A 21,216-nucleotide genomic window follows, 5' to 3' on the forward strand; every position below is an offset into this window, starting at 1 on the left:
TTAACTTGTTTCTTAGCCCTGCAGCTTATTTAAAGAAGTGTCCCTCAAACCGAGTTCAGAGTGCGGGTGCTGAATGAAGATAACTGGAACAGGGTGCAACCTTCTGTGTGGTTCTCATTTCAGCATCTTCTCGACAGCTCTCAGGGTGCTGACCCCAGAGAGGCTGACTTCTTCAAAGTCCAATCTCCTCTCTTATGTCCCTTGTCACATATTTAGCTGCTGTGAGCCGCCTTTCACACGGGATTCTAATTTCTTTCTGTACTAGAATCAGAATAATTTAGGTTGGGAAAGACCTATAAGATCATTGAGCCCAACCACAAATCCAGCACTGCCAAGCACGCCACTAAAGCATATCCCCAAGTGCCACATACACACGGCCTTTACCTCCAGCAATGGTGACTCGACCACCTCTCTGGGCAGTCTGTTCCAATGCCTGCCAGCACTTTCCATGAAGAAACTCCTTATGTCTGAGCCTTGGTGCAATTTGAAGCCATTTCCTCTTCTCTTGTCGCTTGTCATTTGGAAGAAGGGCTTACAGGCTACAGCCTCCCTTCAGGGGGTTGTAATGTGTAAGATCCCCTCCTTTTCTCCAGGCTGAGACCTCATCCCCTCCTCCCTCCCCTCAGATCCATTCCCTTTTCTGGACACACTCCAGCAACTCAATGTCTTGGATTAAGGTGCCCAAAACTGACCCCACAATTCAAGGTAGGGCCTCAGCAGTGCCCAGAACAGGGGGACAGTCACTGCCCTGGTCCTGCTAGCCACACTACTGCTGACACATGCCAGGATGCCATCATCCTTCTTGGCCACCTGGGCACACCTTGTGTTCAGAAGCTCTCAGCCAGCACCCCCAGGTCTTTTCCTGCGGGACCACTGGAAATTGCAGAGAACAGTGGAACGTGGAGAGTTTAATACCGACTCAAGGCGGCCCAGATTGGCTTAGGGGCTCCACGTTGCCACCCCAGCGCAGGTGCACCCTATTTCCCTGGAGACCGCTCCCACTCCAGAGGCGCTGCCCCCGGCCCGCGTTCCCGACGGAGCGCGCGTCCCGGGCGGGGGGCGGAGCCCGCGCTCGGCCCATGGGACGAGCCCGCGCCACCAATGGGGAGCGGCGGGACGGGCGGGGCCCGGCGGGGATTGGCTGAGGCCGTGAGGCGGGGGCGGGGCCGGTGCCGCCCGAGGGGCCGCAGGTGCGGCGGAGGCGGAGCGGCCGCGGCGCGGCGCGGCGGCGAGCCGTGGTGGGAGAGCGGCCCCGGCTCCCTAGGTGAGTGCGTTCGTTCCTTACCGTGTCGGGCACTGGGCCGGGAAGGCAGTCAGCCGTGTGGGCACAGGGACCGACGAGCCCCCTTCCCCCCGCATGGCTAGTGGAAAGAAGCCTAGGAGGGGAGGACTAAAGGAAATGGCCTAAAGGCGAGGTAGGGGAGATTCCCATTAGATGCGTGGGAATTTTTCGCTGTTGGAACAGGTGGATGCAGAGGGAATGGCCAGGCTCAGTCCATGTGCAGATAATGGATCGGGTTCACCGTGATGAGGCACATAGAGCCGGGATGTCAGTCCATAGTTCCGATTATAGGATGATTTTCTTTAGCATAAGTGTTTGATCAGAACGATACAAAGCATGTTGCACTGAGAGTTAAGTGGTGCCAGGTAAATCATTCTCCATTTCCACTGATTTTTTACTCAGATGGATTTTATCTTGTTTTCTATGGTGGAAATGACATATATGGAGCAAGGACTCTGAGCAAAAGTATTCAGCTGACAAGGTCCCATACAGATAATGTTACAGCAGTAGCAATTTCTCAAATTAAAAAAAGGCAGTTAAGTTACAAAGGCTTAGGGCAGTGTGGTGAAACATGTTTTTTTCCTTTTGCATCTACATGTAATAAGTGATTTATTATTTATGTATCCTAAAAGAAATTCCCAGTTAGCAAGTAGTTTAATGGATTACTTTGATATCAGTGTTTTGATTAAGTTTTGCTGAATGCAAGTTCATAAGGAATTAAATGGTGAAAATTTTTGCTTCCTGTCCTCCACCCCTAAATTTTGTGTGGTCTGAAGTTTATATAATAGATTTTAGTAACTTTTATTTGAGATTCTCTTGTAGAGGCATGAGAACTATTGAGAACCAGCTGGACTAATAGAATTCGTATTTTCTTTCCTAGAGGACATCATGGTAGCCCATCAGGAGAAAAAACTTGCTGAAGAAATAAAACACCAAAACATGCAAAATTATAAAGCATCTCAAGGCCAGTGGGGAAGAGCATGGTGAGAGAAGCTAATGATCCTAAGTAGTCCTTGTATTTCTAATTTCATTCTTACTCTTAGAGATGCTGTATTCCTTTTAAACTTCCCTCTGTTAATAACAGATTTTTGTGTTGCCCTGCTCTGGAAGGCTCACGGGTAATTTGTTGTAGCAACAGGAGCTGAAGAAGAGTTCTTCAAGTTTTTTATGGCAGAGAGTTTTCCAAGATGGTTTGGGTTAAAACACACTCCTTGCAAAAAAACGAAAGCAAATAATAAGAATTGATAACATGTCTTGTTCCTTCAAGGAAATAAAGATTCTGACATCTGTGGCATTCCCAGCTGACAAGTCCTGCTGTTGCAAGATTTATGACTCATATCCCAGTTCCCAAGGAGTTGGGCAGGTATTAGTAGGGCATTGTACTGCAGCTGGGAACAGCAACAGTGGCACAGAAAATTCAACATATGGCTGTCCAAGGTCTGTCTTTTCCAAGTTTCCAAACCGTGCATAATGTTCTAGGGATTCCATTATCACTTCCAACCGAATACTCCACCAGTTAGAGCCATCAAGAAATGTGAGGTCTGTAATAATAATCTGTTTTTTGGAGGGCAGATTCTATCTAATCTCTTGCTCTGATCAACAAGCATAGTTTTAGTGCAGTTTGTGGCAAAGTATGTTCTGTGCTGAGCTTTTTATGGCTGTTTGACCCCCAGACATGTCTGTGCCCTGAACGCATTTTCAGTTTTCATCCAGTTAAGTCTAGAAGGTGCACTGAAAAAATTGTCTGATGTAACTCATCTGCCTGAAACCTGGGGAAACAAAATGCTCTGTTTTGGATTACAGGGAGGTGGACTGGTTTTCCCTGGCAAGCATCCTTTTCCTGCTTACGTTTGCACCACTGATTGTGTATTACTTCATCATGTCCTGTGCCCAGTACCAGTGCTCTCTGACTGATCCACTGCTGGACTTGCTCACAGGGAATAAGCATCTGTCTGAAATCTGGAACAGGACTCCCATGCTTACCTATAGGGCTGCTGCCATTTATTCCATCTGGGTCGCTTTCCAGGTACATTATTGAGTTATGATCTGGATGCCGTGTTTGGTTTCTTCCACAGCTATTGGATGAATCCTTTTGCACAAAGGATGGTGGAATGTTGCACTGGCATTTACTCTTTGGCGTTCCAAAATTTCAAAGGTGTTTTGGATTCCAAATGAAGCCTACATGCTTGGAAAATAAGTAAAATGGGAATATACAGACATATTCCTTAGTGAGGTTTCTTAAGAAAAAGCAGCTATATAACAACACTACCCATTTGTTTTAAATTAATACATGAAAAACAAAATAAAAGGACAAGGATCTGAATGTAGTTACCAACTGTCCTGCCTCCCCACCAAAAAGGGATGACAGCCTTACATGAAATACATCTTTAGAGCTGTAGAATAGTCTAAAATCACAACAGCTAAATATTGCCATTTTGGCCTACCCAATACTTACTAGAAACTTAAGAGAAATGTTATATTTGGTATATGTATGTAAGTGATAGTGTTTTGAGGAGTTTTGTCTTGTCTGTATTTACTGTGAATACATTTTCTCCCTTTTAGGTGTTTTTGTACGTGTCCATTCCTGATTTCTGCCATAAATTTCTCTCTGGATATGTAGGAGGTGTACAAGAAGGTGCTATCACCCCTGCTGGTAAGGTCTTCCCTGGAATACGTGCACACCATGCAAGTTTCTGAAATGATAGTATTTCTGTTCTTAGAGTCTTTAATAAACCCATGTGTAACCAGAGGAAACGTCGATATAAATGCTCTCACCTTCCTCACATGTTCAGTTCAAACAAAACTAGAAAGCAATCTAGGCCATCTTTTAGAATAAGTTGTAGCATTTCTATCTCTTATAATTAATAAAACTGTTGATCTGGTAGGCACCACACCAGCAATGGAAAAGTACTGGTTGATAGCTGTGGCATTTAAAATTGTCAGTGTATTATTGCTGGTATTTGACAAGATAGTTTGATCTGCTCAAGCTCCATTAACCCAAGGGACTTAGACAAAGTGTGTGATGTGAACTGTTATTGGTGGCTTGTTACTCTAGTCAGTTGTGGGGAAAGTCTAAATTCAGTTTGTGAGGAGAAAAACTTAGCCTAACAAAGCATGATGGGTACAGCAGAGTCTAATGGAACTTTCAGAAAATTGCCTCAAGGTATTAGGAGATGAGGAGAAAGAGGTCATTTCATGAGCACTTGATTGAGCTTCTGTGTATTCTGTGCATACCCATATTAATTAAAAGCTGTATTAGTGCAGGGTAACTAACACTCCATTTTTTCTTCACATTCTAGGTGTCATGAACAAATATGAAATCAATGGACTTCAGGCCTGGATCATTACCCATGTGCTTTGGTTTGCAAATGCTTCTTACTTCCACTTCTTCTCACCTACCATCATTTTTGACAACTGGATTCCTCTCCTGTGGTGTGCCAATATCTTGGGATATGCAGTGTCCACCTTTGCAATGATCAAAGGCTACTTTTTCCCTACCAATGCAAAAGACTGGTATGTGGATTTTAGTAGTGAGAGAATACTAGGTATCAGAGATTAAAATCGTTAAATAAAAATCAGATATATAAATTGTACGACAGAGTACATTTCACTGGCACAGAGAGTGTATGGCAGTGATTCTTTGCTTCACCAGCATGATCCCTTGTGTTTCATGCTGCATACCATGGGTTTGGCAGCCCCAGTGTCACAGATATACCCATCCTAAGAATAGTTAGACTGTTCAGAAGTGTTAACAAGAGTAAACTCAGGCACCTCTAAAATTCTACAATTTATGTCTACTGATGTAAAACTTTGGTCAGGTCAGTTTGTGTTACCTTGCATGACGTTACATGGTTTTATGATTTTTATTATCACTACATCAAATTAAACTGAATTGTGTAGTCAGAATAGCAATTGCCTGTATTTGTATATAACTGTGTGCATTTCTCATTTTTTTTACAGCAAATTCACTGGCAACTTCTTTTATGACTATATGATGGGGATTGAATTTAACCCTCGAATAGGGAAGTGGTTTGATTTCAAGCTGTTCTTCAATGGGCGCCCTGGGATTGTGGCCTGGACTCTAATCAACCTTTCCTTTGCTGCCAAACAGCAGGAGCTGTATGGTGAAGTGACAAACTCCATGATCCTTGTCAATGTGCTCCAGGTAAATTCTGAGGAGGACATTAAGAAACAAGTTTGGAAATAAGCTAGTATGAAAGTAAGGAAAAAAACTCCTTCCATGGAAAAATGAGACTGAAGCATTTTTTCATGGCCTGAAACAAGCTCATTCAGTGATGGGACTTCTTTGCATTTATTCCCTGATCTGTGTAAATGGAAGCCTGCTCAGTAGAAGTTCTATCCCTCCTCTTTGTAACCCTGTGACTCTAAGCTGAATGAAATCAGGGTCAGTTGTGAGTTCACTTCCCAAGTGTTTGTCCTTGAGTTGTACACTTGCCTTAGTCATCCTATTGCTTTATCTGTCTAGAGAGATTATAGAGATAGAGAGATTGCTTTATCGGTCTAGAGAGATTATAGAGAGATAGTTCTTCTTAACCGTGTCCAGAAATGTCTGGTTTTGAAGTGCTAACATGAAAACACCAATGAATTTTGAAATCATAACATATGGCAGCACAGACATTAGGCTAATGCTGTTAAACAGGGTTACTGCTGACAGTGCTCTGTAATTAATGTAAAATTATTCTGTTGCAGGGTATTTATGTTCTGGACTTCTTTTGGAATGAAGCCTGGTACTTGAAAACCATTGATATCTGCCATGATCATTTTGGATGGTATTTGGGCTGGGGAGACTGTGTTTGGTTGCCTTACCTCTACACTTTGCAGGTAAAAATATGTAATACACTGTGTATTTGGGCTAACAGGAGTGAAACTTTCCAGAAACATTCTTTCTAGCCAGTTTAATTTGTACCTGAAGTGTTTCTATGTAGTCCCACTCTTAAGAAATTATTTCAATATTCTTTGTAACAATTCTCCTATAGGAAGGCTTCCTGTCCCTGCATGGATTTGACATCTTTACCTCGCCTGCCCTTCTTTTTTGCCTGTTTTCTGTCATTGACAATTGTGGCTGTGTACTTTTCTAAATTCTTTGTTTCCTTTCTTTTTACTCCTGCTTGTTGAGGGTCTTTTGGTTAGTGGTGGTTTGTTTGGGTTTTGTTCCTTAGGTTTTCCTTCTGTCCAGTTTGCATCCTTGCAACTTCTCTCTTCTTGTTTCACAAAGTGCAATTTTGGAGCGAGAAAAAGAAACTCTAGGATGCAGAGTTTTCTGAAAGTTTAGTGCAGTTTTACTATTGCAGTAGATTGTTCTGCTCCCTTCTTCTAGTCTCTTATGGATCACTGTAGTCAAGGAATTGGTCTGGCATGCTGATCCTCTGTTGGAAGTAAATGGCTGATTGTTTTTGTGCTCCTCAGGGTCTGTACTTGGTTTACCACCCTGTCCAGCTGTGCACAGCTCATGCTGTAGGGGTCTTGACGTTGGGCTTGCTGGGTTATTACATCTTCAGAACGACCAACCACCAGAAGGACCTGTTCCGTCGCACCAACGGCAACTGCAGGATCTGGGGGAAGAAGCCTGAGTACATCGAGTGCTCCTATATGTCTGTGGATGGCACCAAGTACTACAGCAAGCTGATGACCTCGGGATTTTGGGGCTGGGCACGTCATTTCAACTACACAGGAGACCTGATGGGCTCGCTGGCCTATTGCCTGGCTTGTGGCTTTGAGCACATACTGCCTTACTTCTACATCGTTTACATGACCATTCTGCTCACCCACCGCTGCATCAGGGATGAGCACCGTTGCAGCAGCAAGTATGGGAAGGACTGGAAGCGCTACACTGCTGCAGTGCCCTACCGGCTCCTACCCAGCATATTTTAAGGCTAACCCAGGATGCAGGGGAAGGAAGAAAGAAGAAATATGCAAGCATGCCATGTTTAAAGTAACTGAAGTGAGGCACTGAACTACCCCATTTTTTTAGAAGACTCTTTCAATTGGAATACCCCTCTGAACCACCCCATTCCCAAATTAACTTGGAGTTTAAGAAAAGATGCATGTATTGAGACTCCTGAGAAATCCCAAAGCTGGGAAGTGGCCTTACCCTTGATGTTAGCAGGGTTCTGGAAGCAGTTTGCAGTGCTTCAGGAGAGAAGAAAAGAGTTCTGTCATCTCTCTAGGAAAGAAGTTTTCTGATGCAGCTGCTTGTGGCCATCGGAACCTGCAATTGAGAACAGCTGCAAAAGAGGTTTGATTGTTGATTTATTGTCAAAGATGAACAGTGGAAATATTGAACTGAAGAAACTGGTTTGAAATAACTTATAATCTAAAACAGAAGTGAAAACTTATAAATTAGTGCTTTTCAGCACCTGACAATAGAGAACATGACCAACTGAGTTTTATTTTGCTACTGAAACCAGACTTTGTGAAACTACTGGGCTGAGCTGCTTGGGCTGGAGTAGAGTTAATTTTTTTCCTAGTAGCTATGGGCATAGTTTTGGATTTGAACTGAGACAGTGTTGATAACACAGGGATCTTTTCACTATTCCTGAGCAGTGTTTACACAGCATCAAGGCCTTTTTTTGCATCTCACCCCACCCACCAGGGAGTGGGCTGGGTGAGCACAAGAAGCTGGGAGGGGACAAGGGCAAGACAGCTGACCCGAACTGACCCAAGGAATATCCCAGGCCATATGACATCATGCTCAGCATATAAAGCCGGAGGAAGAAGGAAGTGGGGGGATGTCAGGAGTGATGGTATTTGTCATTCCAAGTCACGATTACATGTGGTGGAGCCCTACTTTCCTGGAGATGCCTGAGCATCTGCCTGCAGGTGGCAAGTGGGGAGTAGATCCCTTATTGTGCTTTGTTTGTGTGCAGTTTTTCCTTTACCTATTAAACCATGTTTATCTCAAGCGTGAGTTCTCTCCCTTTCCTGATTCCTTCCCACATCCCACTGTGGGGGAGTGAGCAAGCAGCTGTGTGGGGCTGAGTTGCCAGCTGAGGTTAAACCATGGCAGTCCTTTTTGGTGCCTGACATGGAGCTTGAAGGGTTTGAGGTAAGAACAGCTTTGGCTGGAATGTGCTGGATTGGATTTATAGCTGTGGGTGCTGTTGAGTCATCAGGCTCCTGTGCTTGTCATGGGGCTCGTTAGGGGTTTGATTTTGATTTTGCTGCTGGCTGTAGTGTTTCTCTTCTCCCTGTGCTGTACCTGGGGATATGGATGACAGACATGGTGACACACCTGGGCTGGCAGGCAGCCAGGGCATCGCTGCTGATTTTGTGCTGCTGCAACTCCAGTGTGAGCTCCAGTCGAGGGAGCTGTGACCTGTGAATAAGCCCGGTCAGGAGCAGGACACCCGCAGGCATCAGTGGCTGGGAATAAGCCCATGGCAGAGCAGGAATCTCTCAGAGTACCTGTGGCCATGGTTATGTCCATGCCCAAGAAGGGATTGTGGCCCAGGGATAAACCTGAAGCCTCCGTGGCTGTGGATTCGGCCATGCTCAGCAGGTCGCCCTCGAAACATCAGTGCCTGTGCATGGGGTCGTGCTGGAGCACCTGAGAGCCACGGCCATGGATGAACCCCTGGCAGAGCAATTACAGCCTTGGGGGAACTGCAGCCGTGGGTAAGCCACATCCATTTCTTTAGTGGAGATGGAAAACTTCATTCCCTACAGTTTGTATAAAACCATGTTTGTAAAAATTTAAGGTTCTTAATTCTTAGTTTCAGGACAAATAAAATACTGCTAATTTTCCTTCAGCTATTTCTTTTCTTGTTACATGGTTGTCTTTCAGAGTGACTAAAGGATACAAATGTTGGACCTCAAAATGTCCCTCAGACACTTTTAGAGGTTCCAGGCCTTGGTAAGACCCTGGCAGGCAGCTGGAAACAGCTGAGATTTTGAGTTTGAGCCATGGAATGAGTTACCGACTTTGAAGGTGGAACAGGCAGTCACAAAGGGTTAGATAGTATAGTAAAGTAGTTACAAATTAGAGGGAAAAATTTTTTAGTATTGTACAGCGGGGTTTTAGCACCTGTACAGGGGGGGTTTTACTTTGTATATGGGAGTCAAAAAACCCACTATACAAATCAGTACCATTTGAAATGTAACATAAATAAAAATCTTTTACTAAGAAACATATCTCCCAATAAATAAAACCACCCTGTAAAGATATAAGTAATAATCATAACTCAACAAGCTAAAATTTCTCCAAAACCAAAAGACTTAAAAAACCTTCAAATATATATAAATAATAACATTCAATATGTTAAGTGTTAATAAAATCAAACAAAATTAAATGTGAATACATTTAAATAAATACATCAAGTTTCTTTTTATCTATTAAAATTAAGTTTATTATTCCTTACTATCAAAATTCATTCAGTCTAAATTTAAATGTTATTTAATATAACTTATCCTAAAGTTTATTAAATATCATTTATCTAAACTATACAGTATATGCTTAATTTTCTTAAAAAAAATAAAACTACTCCAATTAAAACAACTAAAAGAAAACACTAACAAACACCTATTCGGAAGTAAAAAAATAGTGTATTATATCATCAATTTCATCAAAAATTCTGTTCTTCATTATGATCTCTACTCTTTTTTATCTTTTATAAGTAACACCAAAAATAGCAATTATTATTAATATCATACTATTTAAAAATTTTACTCTATTTACTTAATATATAAATATTTTTAAAAGTTATCCTAACTTCTTCAAACACTTACTACTAAGATGTCGCCGTCGAAGCAGGACGGGAATGAGAACTCTGAGTCAGAAGGCTGCTGAGAGTAAAACTCCAATTTATTCAAAATACACTGCTCTTTTTACAGAGCTCCACAAGGACCAACTCCATTAGTTCTGAAGTGAAAACAACCCACAGCATTGGTGCAGAGTGCTTGATGCACAGTGATAGAACTTAACTATAAACAGTGTGAATAACAAGAGAGATAAAGAATTATTTACATTCTCTCCAGCTCTTTCCCAGGCTTTTGCCTGGCTAGAAACTCTCAGTTTCTTTCTTTGACTGAATCTGAGACCCACACTAATATATATATATATTATATATATAATTATATAACATCAATATATTAATATTTTAATATTTATAAATATTTAAATATTTTATATTTAACATTTACATATTAATATATAATTATACAATATAAATATATTAATTTTTATATTAAACAATATTTATTAAATATTATTATATTTATAACCAACTTTCATATACTTTATTACCTCTTTATAAAATGATCTAAAAAACACAAAAAATTCTAATTCCTACTTTTTTATTCTCTACTTATACAGCTCTTAAACCAAGTTAACTCTCTAACTAATCTCTACACTAACTCTATAATTTAACCTGTTATCTCATAATTTTAAATATTTTTCAAGATTAAAACCAAGATATTTCATTAAAAACCTCCTCCAAACTGTTAATCACTTTCCTCAGTTATTACAAAATCACTTCAATATTAAATCCAACTACAACATTAATTTCTTTTTCTAAGTTTCACACTAAGTAATCAACCTCTCATACATTTCCTCCACCTTCACACTCTCAATATCCAAATCCAAACTTACAATCCTGTGCATAACCACTTTCAAATCTTTAAAAGAAGAGTTTACTATATTCAAAGCATCTGTATTCTAAAAAAACTTGTAAAAAATGCAATTACTAAATAATGTAATTAATCTTTAATCCTAACATTTTTACTCTTAACTACTATTTTTGAAAACATTATATAAAATATATTAAGTAACATTCACCAATTAAAATTTAAACTATAACCTAACCCTAACTCTACCTAAATAAAATAATTAACAACAAACCCAAATATTTTCTACATCAAAAACCCAAATAATTTTAACTTAACAACTTAACTTTATCAATATAACAAATAAAAAAAAACTTAAACCATCATTATCCACACATAATTATCCAATTTCCACTAATTTAACATTTACCAACTGTTATAAATTCTAAAATAATGTACAATCTTTTAATACTTACTAATTATATAATTTCACCTATGTTACTAATTATAGATATTATCTAAGTAATTCCTAATTATTATCAATTTCTTCTTTACTACATGCATTATTTTACTCTTATATTTCTTCATACTTATAACTAAAAAATTATAATAACTTATCTTGCAAATCTCTATACAATTTTATAAAACAAAACAATACTTTATTTCTCATATCAAAACATAAAGTTTACTTATATTTCAACAAGTACAAAAACCCAACTATGTAAATACAAATGTAAATTACACAAGAATTGAAACTTACACCTAACATCTTGTACTACACCCACCAAAATATATAAACTTTAAGTTTCTTTATAAATATAAAAATCAATATTATAAAAATCTTATTTAATAACTTACAAATTATAAAATTATATCAAATATTATACTTCTACTCTATTTACTTTATTTACTTTTAATTATATCACTTTACCAATTAACCAACCTAGAACAAACATTTAAGTAACTTTAACTGAAGTTTCAAGTTTAAATACTTTGTATTTATCTAGCACTACTCAAAAAAATCCATTCTTTACTTGCTTACTTAATATACCAATAAAAAACATTACAAATAATCCATATAATTAAAAAGCTCTTACATTATTAACTCTTAGTATAAAAATAGTTACCAATTTAAAACAAAAAAATAATTTATCCATCAAAAGTAATCAAAATATAAAAGTAATTTTAAGCCTTGAAACTTAAAATAAAAATGGTAGCATCACTTTTTATAGCACCTATTACTTCAACAACAATACTTAAACAATTCAATCAATTAAAATACTATCTAAATAAACAATCTAATTCTACATCCCTCACACTAAATAACTTTTAAACAAATATCAAAAATATTAAATACACAGTTTTACAAAAAAAACAACAATAGATTTTCTTTTATTAACACACAAACATAAATATAAAAATTTAATAAAATGTATAAATTTATCTAATCACACAAAATCTACTTATAAAAGTGTACAACTTTAAGAAATATCAAAAATAAGAAAAAGTAATAAAACATAACAATAAATAAAATCTAACACCATAATTTAAAAACCTTATAACAAAATTATACATTTTAATTATATTATTATATTATAATAATACTACTACTAATGATAATATCTTCTTTATGTTAATATATGCAACAAATGCTTAACAAATCCATGAGTAATTTTTTTTTTAATACAGAAAGAGAGGGGCGACGTGGGAATGGGAAAACCAGAAACTCCCACAGACACTGAAAGATTTGATCTGCAGCCTCGGGAGAAGCTGGGATTGATGTGCAAGTACAAGACGCGGGCATTAAGCAGGAAAAGAATGAAATAAAATAACTTCTGTTTCTGTGGCTGTCAGTGAGAGCCTGCCCTGAGTGAAACTGTGTGGGCACGATGGGGAAGGGCTGGCAGGGCAGGGCTGGGGCTGTGTGGGCTGAACGGAGAGTTTGCACCTTCTGACAGGAGGCGTTGAGCAAAAGTCCCCTCGGTGCAGCGGAGCCGAGCGAAGGCGCTGGGCTGGAAAAGCCAAATAAAGGCCGGGGTCAGAAATTCCGGCTGCCTCGGAACAAAGAGCCGTGAGCGCTCCTGAGCCCCGGCAGCTGCTCGCTCTGTGAACCCCCACGCGCCGGGGCTGGGTTTGCCTGAGCCCCGAGTGCCCCCGGCCCAAGAGCAGCCCCGGCCCTTCCCTGCTGAGCGCGCAGCGATCGCAAAGGAAAAAAGGAAACTCTGGCCGGCAGGGCTCTCTCTGCGTGGGTTAGGGCAGGGCCCTGCGGGGAGCAGGGCGCTCCAGCACGGACAGCCCGGATCCAGAGCAGCTCCAGGGCTGAGCAGCGGGCTGGGGACAGCTGGGGACAGCCGTGAGCAGAGCCCGTCAGCCTCCCTCCGGGGCTGGGACTGCCTTGAGCACACAGCTCCTGCCAGGTGTGGCACCTACAGACCTCAGACTCCTCGCCACAAACAAGTTCTGATCTCGCTCTCGGGGTGACCTGCACCTCCTCCCCAGAAACCGCAGGAATTAGAATTTCGGGCCGCTTTTACAAACTTTACGTCAGCTTTGCAAATGCAAATCCCAGCAGGTCCCTGCTTCCCAGAGCGCCGGTCCTCAGCCATCTCCACTTCCCTGGAAAACTGCTTCAGCCACAGGCTGTACCAAGGTGAGCACAAGTCTGGAGAGGTCAGAACCCTCACCTGGACCGCTGCACTCGGAGCGAGATCCAGCTACAAATGGAATTCCAGAAACGGCCTCCAAAATGTCCATAATCACACCTTTAAAATGGCTCCACAGGGCAACGGCTCCCGTGCCAGAGCGGCACCTGCACGAGTCCTTGTGCCAGCCCTGGCTCCCTGAAAAACACAATAAACCAACATCACACAGGCCTTGTTTGCAGAATTCCTGATCCAAACCCTCACCTGTCCTGCCCAGCACTGAGGGAAATCTGACACAGTATTCATAGGTAACCTTTGCTGAGAGCAGCCATCACCCCAGTCCTCCAGCCTGGGCAAGGTTTTGCAGCGAATGGACCCAACTTCTAACCCTGGACCTAAATTTCTGTCAGCTTTTGTTAGAAAGATACTGGAGAGTAAATCCTACAACAGATTTAAAACGTTGCGCAAGGAATAACCGGCCCAGACAAAACCAAACCACCCCCATATCTGCTCCACCCCATTTCTCCCAGTTTTGGGAGAAATACTGATATAGTTTGTAAATACTCCCCTTCCCTGCCGCACTGTCCATCCCTGCATGTCCCTGGAGAGGATTTACTCCATTTTTTGTGCCCAGCAGCAGCTCTGCAGCCCAAATCCCACTCCTTGCAGACACGGCCTGAGCAGAGCTCAGGCAGCGTTCCCAGCAGCGGATACAATTCCGAGTTCCCTGCATTGCTCATGGGACACTTGCAGCAATCTCACCTCAGCCCAGACTCTGTGCTCAGAGGGAAGTGCAGCCCGATGGGACACAGCTCTGGCCCCACATTCCCCTTGTTCCTGCTGGCCTGGAAAGCCACAGATAAACCCAGATAAACCCAGTCCCTCTGCCCCTACACCCCAGGAGAGCTGGAGCTGAACCCAGATCCCAGCGCCTTGCACAGCTGCGCTGACACGAACACAGGCTGAGCACTGCCAGCACCGTTCCTCATTTTCCTCCCTCTGCCCCCAAATCCTGCCAGCCCTCCCCTGCAGCTCCTGCCCCAGCCCCAGCAGAGGCTGTCACCCAGCCCTGCAGCAGCTGGCAGAGCTGGGAATGTACCGAGAGCTCGGCTCCCCGGGCTCCGAGCCCCAGACCAGCCCTTGGGTGCACAACAATGCCCAGCCTGCCCCCCTGGGCACAGCCAAACACCACAACTCCAGCATCCCCAGGGAACTCTGGCATTTGCCCCTTCCCTGCTGCCCTTTCCCAGCACACAGGGGTAGGGCCGGGCTGCCAGAAATGGCATTTCTGAGGCAGTTAATCCCAGCAGAGTGGAAAAGGGGAACCCTGTGTTCCTCTGACTTACCCCATGGCGTGGGCAGGACCAGGAGCCCTCCAGTGCACACCCCTGGTGCTGAAGCCTCTTGGCTTTGGCTGCTTAAACACTGAAGCTTCTGGCAAAGATGGGAGGAGCTTAATGATTTCTCCTGTCCTGAAAGAGAGGAGGAAAAAAACATTAAGTCCACTGTGGAAGCCAAAGGATCCTGGCTTTCACACTTCTGCTGTGGTTGCTCACTCTGGGGTTTTATCCATGAGAGGTGACACCAATTCAAATATAAAAGTGCCCTTTTCCAGCATTTTTATTCCTAACTATTTCAGACATTAAAAGGAAGCTCATTTTTCTTATTGCAATCTTAGCCTAATTTTAACCATTTTTATCCCAGGCCCCACTTGTCAGTCATTCATTCCTTTACCACAGGACTTCATACAAAGGAAGGGACACCTGGGTGCTGTGTCACCAGAAATCCCAAAGAGAAACGTGTCCAACACCCCACAGAGAAAGGTCTCAAGGCACTCCAGTGCACAGACAGCTGCTCATACCTTGTCAGGCCACACCAGTTCTGTCACATCCACCTGAGCTGTGCAGGTGAGGCAAAGGCTGCCCTTCCTCCCAGGGAACACTGTCTGAGACCACAGACAGCCATCCTGGGTGAAAAGAATGAAATGAAAATGTTTTCTGGCAGAAAATGAGTGTCTGTAATAAGAACTTCTGGACAGATTAGTAACACCACTTTCATATGATAAATAGAGGCCATGCCCATCCTTCCAGGCCAGGTGAAACCAGAAAGGAGAACTACAGGAAAAGCAGGAAGACAGAGTCCCTTATTTGGATATATATAGAATGCCCCTGGTTTGGTGGTTTGCCTTTGCTCCTAAGCTTTGGCTTCACCCCCTCTCCAGAGCAGCAGTGAATTCCTCCAGGGTGAGGGGGAGTCTGGTCCCACTCCAGGATGTGTCCAGTAAAGGAGGGAAGTTGTTTAGAGTAACTGACCAGTGTTTTTGTTACACACAAAAAACAAACCAAACTAACACTGAATAGGACTACACTGAGCTGCAACACAAAGTGTTCACAGCAGGCAGAGGCCAGAGGAGCACACAGGACCCAGAAGTCCCATTTCACTTGGTTCTTCTGCTCACATGCATTTTAATTCTGCTTTGCTTCACAGCTGCTACTCTGCCAAGGCCATTTCCATTTTCAGAAGCCTGTGTCACGTGTAGCCAAGGCTGGACATCCTCACTTAGGATTTCCACATCACACCTGGATTTGCCAGGAAGCACGTGCACACACGTACGCCCATGTCTGTGATATGTCAGTCAGAAGTCATGCAACCCAGCAACTTGCTCCTCACTGCACCACTTAGAAATACATTAAAAAAAAACAAAAAACAAGCAAGCAACAACCCACAAAAGAGAGAGCTTAGTGCAGCACCTTATTAATGTTCTGCTCAGTGGTGGAGAGAAAGAAGGAAGAAAGCTGTTCTTCCAGCACTCCCAGTTCTGGACCAAGAAATGCCAATATTGCCCTCACCTGCAGCTTCCCTCCTTGCTTCAGCCGTGCCCTGACTGCTGAGGGACCAGAGGCACCACACAACCCAAAACTGCCAGCACCCACACCCACCACTGGTACGGACATCTTCATGTTCCACCTCTGGCCAAACAAAGCCCAGGATGTTTCTGCTTTCCTGACAGACTTGGCAAATTTCATTGACACTTATCAAGGCAACAGACGCCCTGGGTGGCTCCAGGGCCAGATCCCCTTTGGCACAAAAACCCGAGAGAAGATGGAGGGAAGACTCCAGCAGCAAACTCAAATCCAGGACAGGCAGTGAAGGCTGCTTCTGGCAGGCTCCTTCTGGCTTTTGGGGCACAGGAAAGGCTTTGACACCGTCTGCATCCATGTGAAAAGCCCACACTGAGCACTTGGTTTTAAAGATGTTGCACTGAATGCTACAGACACAGAATTGCGCTGGGGTTTGGCATTTCCTGCACCCACACAAACACATTAAAAGAATTAAGTGCAGAGTCCTGAAGTTCAGTTATTCCAATTCTGTTTTGGTAGGGTCACTTGACATACCAAAACCCACAGCAACACTTAAAAAATGAAAAGCAACTTCCTCCCCACCCCCAAACTTTCAGTTTTCCAGTTTAGGGGTCCTCTTAAAAGCAGGTTAAAGAAAAGAAGAAGAAAAGCCCAAGACCTACCATCACCTAGTGCACCAACCACCTGTTCTCCACAGATTTTCATTACCCCTGATGGCTTTTCTAAGAAAATAAATTTGTACGTGTGAAAACCCATCCAGTAGGCAGATGTTTCTAGCCCAGACCTCGCAGGTAAAAGATCAGAGGAGTAGTGGCACAGAGGGATCCAAAAGTGCCCAAGAGAGGTTCGAGGTGATGTATTTGGGCAGGATTATTTGAACCCAAAGTGCTCTGCAGCTGCCCCAAGCCTGGAGTTCGCAGAAACAAAATGAGCTTCCCTGCCTGCCTCATTTTCTGCCCTCTCTGCTCAAGGGAGAATCATACCGTGCAAATGATGGCAGAGAAACAGTGAGACCTGTCCAGTGCCCCCAGGAGGGATGGCACCAGGGCTCATTCCCTCCTCTGGCTGATGGAACTTAAACCCAGCTGTTCTGGGATTTAGGGAGCAAAACCTAACTTTGCCACTTGCTGTTCCACTCCCTGCCACATTGCACAGCAGGAATATCGCTGTGTTCTGTGTCACACCCCAAAGCAGCAGCCCTGGGAGTGCTGCTGGAACCCAGACACCCTCCCCTTCTCAGACACCAACCTGACTAGTCAGCTCCACACTCCTCCAAGGTCACAAAAAACACAAACCACTAAAAAATGGGTATTTTATACCAAACAGGACCCATTTCAGAGGTCAAACATCCCAGGCTGTGTTCCTGAGCATTCCCAAGGCTTTCTGACACAAAAGTAGAACTTTGCACATGAAGGACCATTTACCTTGTAACAATATCCTCCATAAAGCTTCCCACAGAAAAGGCCAGGCACTTGTAACACCCTCGGGAACACATTCCACATAAAGCATCTTCTGCCACATTCCAGCCCAGCTTTCCTCCATGAATCCAAGGTCAGCACAACTCTTATCTGTAACTTAGGGAGCCCATGGCCGCAGCAGCCCCGGGAAGAAAAACAGCATTTGGTGGAGCCAAGGAATGGAGGAGCTGCCCTGTCCCAGCTGTGCCTCCTCTGCCAGAAGCAGGGGAGATGCAGCTCTCAACCATAAGATTACTTCAGTTCAACCTTACAATAATCACCTGGCAACGCTAACTATTAGCCCCAAAGTCCAGTGCATCATCTGTGTGCTATCTCAGGAAGTTCAGTGTATCTTTGTGGGACAAAACCTGTTTTGGGCCCCAGAGCTGACTCTAATCCCTGCTAGCTGAACTATCCAGCTGTAGGATCAGTGTTCAAAATAAACATTGGATCCTGAAGGGCAGAGTTTGTAACGCTCTGTAAAACCCCAGGGGAGAGCCAGGCTCCAAGGGCAGCCCTTGGTGCCTCCAGCAGCTGCTGCTGGAAACACTGGCAGGACTGGTACAGATGGGACTGAACCTTCACACAGCTCTGTCCCGTGGGACCCAGGGTGCCAGACCAGAGAGACTCATGGAAATATGACACAAGCTTGATTTAAATGGACACCAATGGGACTGAAAGCCCTGCCCGGAATGTGGGAAATGGATTTGTAGAGAATTCTCAAAGCTTGACAGAAGGCTCACATAGTGTGCATCTGTATGCAGAATTTGAGATACGAAATGCTGACTTAGAAATGCTATGGAATAGGACATTGAGAGAGATAAATCTTCCTCACACAATGCACCAATTTATCAGATTATGCCCTTTTCTGACCCAGAAATAAGGCAACTGAGAAGTGTTTTTAAAAACTTTTATTCCATTTTCAGTCTCACATGAAGGGTAAGACAATACAGATGTTATAATTCACGCCATCACAATCAGAAGCCAACTATTTCCTAATTACATTATAAGCATTTCTTGGCCTTTTAGCTTTTGCTATACTATTCTGTCAATGCCTTGAAATCAATCATCTAAAATTACCCCTCATGAATCTTATTACAACGCATCTTTCATAGTTCTATTTCTCTAAAGTATCTAGTCTTATTTACAAACTCATCCTTTAACACTTGTTTCTAGTTCCATTTCTCTCTCAACAATGTCTGTCCTATTCCACGGCATTTCTAAGTCAGTATTTCTTATCTCAAATTTTCCATTCAGATACATACTATGTAAACCTTCTGTCAAACTCTGACAATTTTCTGCAAGTCCATTTCCCACAGCAGAACTGCTCCCAGCCCAGCACAGGAGCTGCGAGTGCTGTTGCAGGGCACAGTGTCTGAAGGAACACTGGAGCTGTGACATTAAAACCAGCAAAAGCACTTACTAGTAGAAAGAGCTCCTCACCTGGTCCAAGAACTGAACCTCTGTGGCTCATCCTCATGGGGTGACCCTGCTCCAAGGAGGAATCTCCACGCAGCCCCCGAGACCTGGGGTCAGACGCTGCCCTACCAGCAGAAGAACAAGGGGTTAGTGAAGCTTTTTGGACACATTCTGTCCACAGAGTGGTTTGACAGGACATCCATCAATGTGGATCTTTAATAAAGACAGCTTGCACCTATGCTTGCAACAGACTTTAGTGTGTTATTTCCTCAAAGTCTCTGTTTGAATGCATTTTGATATTAAAAGTGTTTAAACAAGATTTAACCTGAGCTCTGCACCCTGCCGTGCTCCAAGCCCTGAGGAAGAGCTGGACATCCTCACACTCGCCCAAGCTGAGGCAGCTCTCACGTAGGGACAGAGCTGCTGCAGCATTTAACAACACTTAGAAATCACCCCTGCCTTGAGGGCGTCCAGAGCTGGGAGAAAGCCCTTCCCACCACCCTCTTGGATTTCCCTCCCTGCCCCTGGCTTTGCTTCCAGCTTGGGAAGGTTTGTCCTGGGGCCATTTCAGCAGCACGAAGGGCTTTTCCAACCTCAGGGGTTCCACGGGAGCCCAGTGACTGACCCAGCTGCGCACGCAGGCACACAGATCGATTATCCTGCCGTGAGCCAGAGCACTCCAGGGCATCCTTGGAACAGCTGCGGAGAGCGGGAAAAAGACACAGCTGCAGCACCGATCCCGCTCCCTGCTTTCCCAGAGGGGCAGGAACACCATTTCCTCCCGAGCCTGAGAGCTCCCAGGGAAATCCCTGTTAGGGTGGCACTGAAGGTGCCACATTTCTGGCACCCTTGCCCTAGAACCACGGCCCAGCAGGTTTCTGTGGGAGCGGGGATTGTTGCTGCAGTTCAGAAGCTGCACATCCCTAAAGCATTTCCTTAGGAACATGAAGCTTCCCACGTGCATTTTGTGTCCAGTTAGTAATTTCAGCATATTTCAAGAGTTTAAATCGCAATGAGGCGACTCGGTGCCAGCACAGCATTAGCTACGGGACATCGGGAGACTCACCAGACGACATTCTCGGCAGAGCCTCCATTCTCAGCGCTCCAGCTGCAGCGTTCGCATCTCTCACGGACTCCGAGCTCCGTTTCCAGGGCTCCCATCGGGAAACCGGCGGCCGCTCCCAGATGCAAACGCCCAGGGCACCGCCGATCCCAGCCCCTGCTCCTCTCCCCCCCGGACCCCCCTTCCTCCAGCCTTTACCCCTTTTAGAGCCACGGCCCCGCCCAGGACACAAACGGAGGCTCCCAGGTGCCTCCTGAGACCCAAATCATTCCAGGGGCATCAGGAAATAAACAGAAATAAGCTCGTCTCTTCTGGGGTAATGAATTATCTTTTTCTCTATTCCCCCTTCTATCTCCTGTTCCTGTTTCCTAAGGCAAAACACCTGGACTAGGCAGGGGTCAGGGGAAACACGCCAAGTCCAAAACCGAGCCAAACTGGTGTACCCATCGGTTTCCATCAGGACTGTTCATGTTTTCCCCCTGACCCTCGGCCGTACCACGGGAGCAGCTTCTCCGTGCGACCCCCGGGGGTGGCACAGGGACCCCATCCCGCTGCTCCCGGGAAGCAGAGCCCAGCCCGCCCACAGAACCGCGGCGCCGCAGCTGGGAGCGCGGCGCGGGCTTCATTCCCTGGCACACGGTCCCGGGGAGCCTGGAGCGCCGGGACAGACCCCTCCCGCTGAGCGGAGCATTGCTGCGGGAGATGATCCTGAGGGGATCGCTGCCGCAGATGTTCCTGAGGGGATCGCGCCCGCCCTGCCCTGCCCGCGGCCCCGCGGCGAGCGCGGCCCCGGCTGCGGCTGCGGCGGTGCTGCCGCCGTGTGGGCGGAGCGCGGCACTGCAGCCCCGCCGCTCGGGACGCGCTGCAGCTTCCCGAGATGGCGGCGAAAAGGGCGGGAAAGTCGAGGCGCCGAGTCCGTCCATGGCAAAGA

At 44.5% G+C, this 21,216-nt stretch overlaps 2 protein-coding genes across 2 annotated transcripts; one reads left to right on the forward strand and one right to left on the reverse strand.

The window, feature by feature from the left end:
- The first annotated feature begins 1,179 nt into the window (after window positions 1-1,179).
- DHCR7 (7-dehydrocholesterol reductase) lies at window positions 1,180-8,204 on the forward strand. The gene is made up of 8 exons (XM_021528541.2): window positions 1,180-1,264; window positions 2,163-2,265; window positions 3,086-3,308; window positions 3,845-3,935; window positions 4,582-4,795; window positions 5,243-5,447; window positions 5,993-6,124; window positions 6,710-8,204. Exons 2-8 carry the CDS (start codon window positions 2,171-2,173, stop codon window positions 7,172-7,174), a joined length of 1,425 nt encoding a protein of 474 aa, XP_021384216.1. The 5' UTR covers window positions 1,180-1,264; window positions 2,163-2,170; the 3' UTR covers window positions 7,175-8,204.
- Window positions 8,205-13,418: 5,214 nt separating this feature from the next.
- LOC144246509 (uncharacterized) lies at window positions 13,419-19,380 on the reverse strand. The gene is made up of 3 exons (XM_077784366.1): window positions 19,247-19,380; window positions 14,832-14,957; window positions 13,419-13,683 (listed from the first exon to the last, which is right to left on the reverse strand). The coding sequence occupies exons 1-3, from the start codon at window positions 19,281-19,283 to the stop codon at window positions 13,442-13,444; spliced, it is 405 nt and encodes a 134-aa protein (XP_077640492.1). The 5' UTR covers window positions 19,284-19,380; the 3' UTR covers window positions 13,419-13,441.
- Window positions 19,381-21,216: the final 1,836 nt, after the last annotated feature.

Source organism: Lonchura striata, chromosome 6 (genome assembly GCF_046129695.1).
Source record: "Lonchura striata isolate bLonStr1 chromosome 6, bLonStr1.mat, whole genome shotgun sequence".
Taxonomy (NCBI): domain Eukaryota; kingdom Metazoa; phylum Chordata; class Aves; order Passeriformes; family Estrildidae; genus Lonchura; species Lonchura striata.

What these genes read in the sequence shown, in the direction of transcription:
- DHCR7 (XM_021528541.2), top strand. Translation starts at nt 2,171, where the DNA reads ATGGTAGCCCATCAGGAGAAAAAACTTGCTGAAGAAATAAAACACCAA. An exon ending in AGGTGCTATCACCCCTGCTG is followed by an intron (nt 3,936 to 4,581) that starts GTAAGGTCTTCC and finishes TTCACATTCTAG; the next exon opens with GTGTCATGAACAAATATGAA. An exon ending in CCTACCAATGCAAAAGACTG is followed by an intron (nt 4,796 to 5,242) that starts GTATGTGGATTT and finishes TTTTTTTTACAG; the next exon opens with CAAATTCACTGGCAACTTCT.
- LOC144246509 (XM_077784366.1), bottom strand. Translation starts at nt 19,283, where the DNA reads ATGAGGATGAGCCACAGAGGTTCAGTTCTTGGACCAG. An exon ending in AGGTTCAGTTCTTGGACCAG is followed by an intron (nt 14,958 to 19,246) that starts GTGAGGAGCTCT and finishes CCTCTCTTTCAG; the next exon opens with GACAGGAGAAATCATTAAGC. An exon ending in GGTCCTGCCCACGCCATGGG is followed by an intron (nt 13,684 to 14,831) that starts GTAAGTCAGAGG and finishes TGTGTTTTTCAG; the next exon opens with GGAGCCAGGGCTGGCACAAG.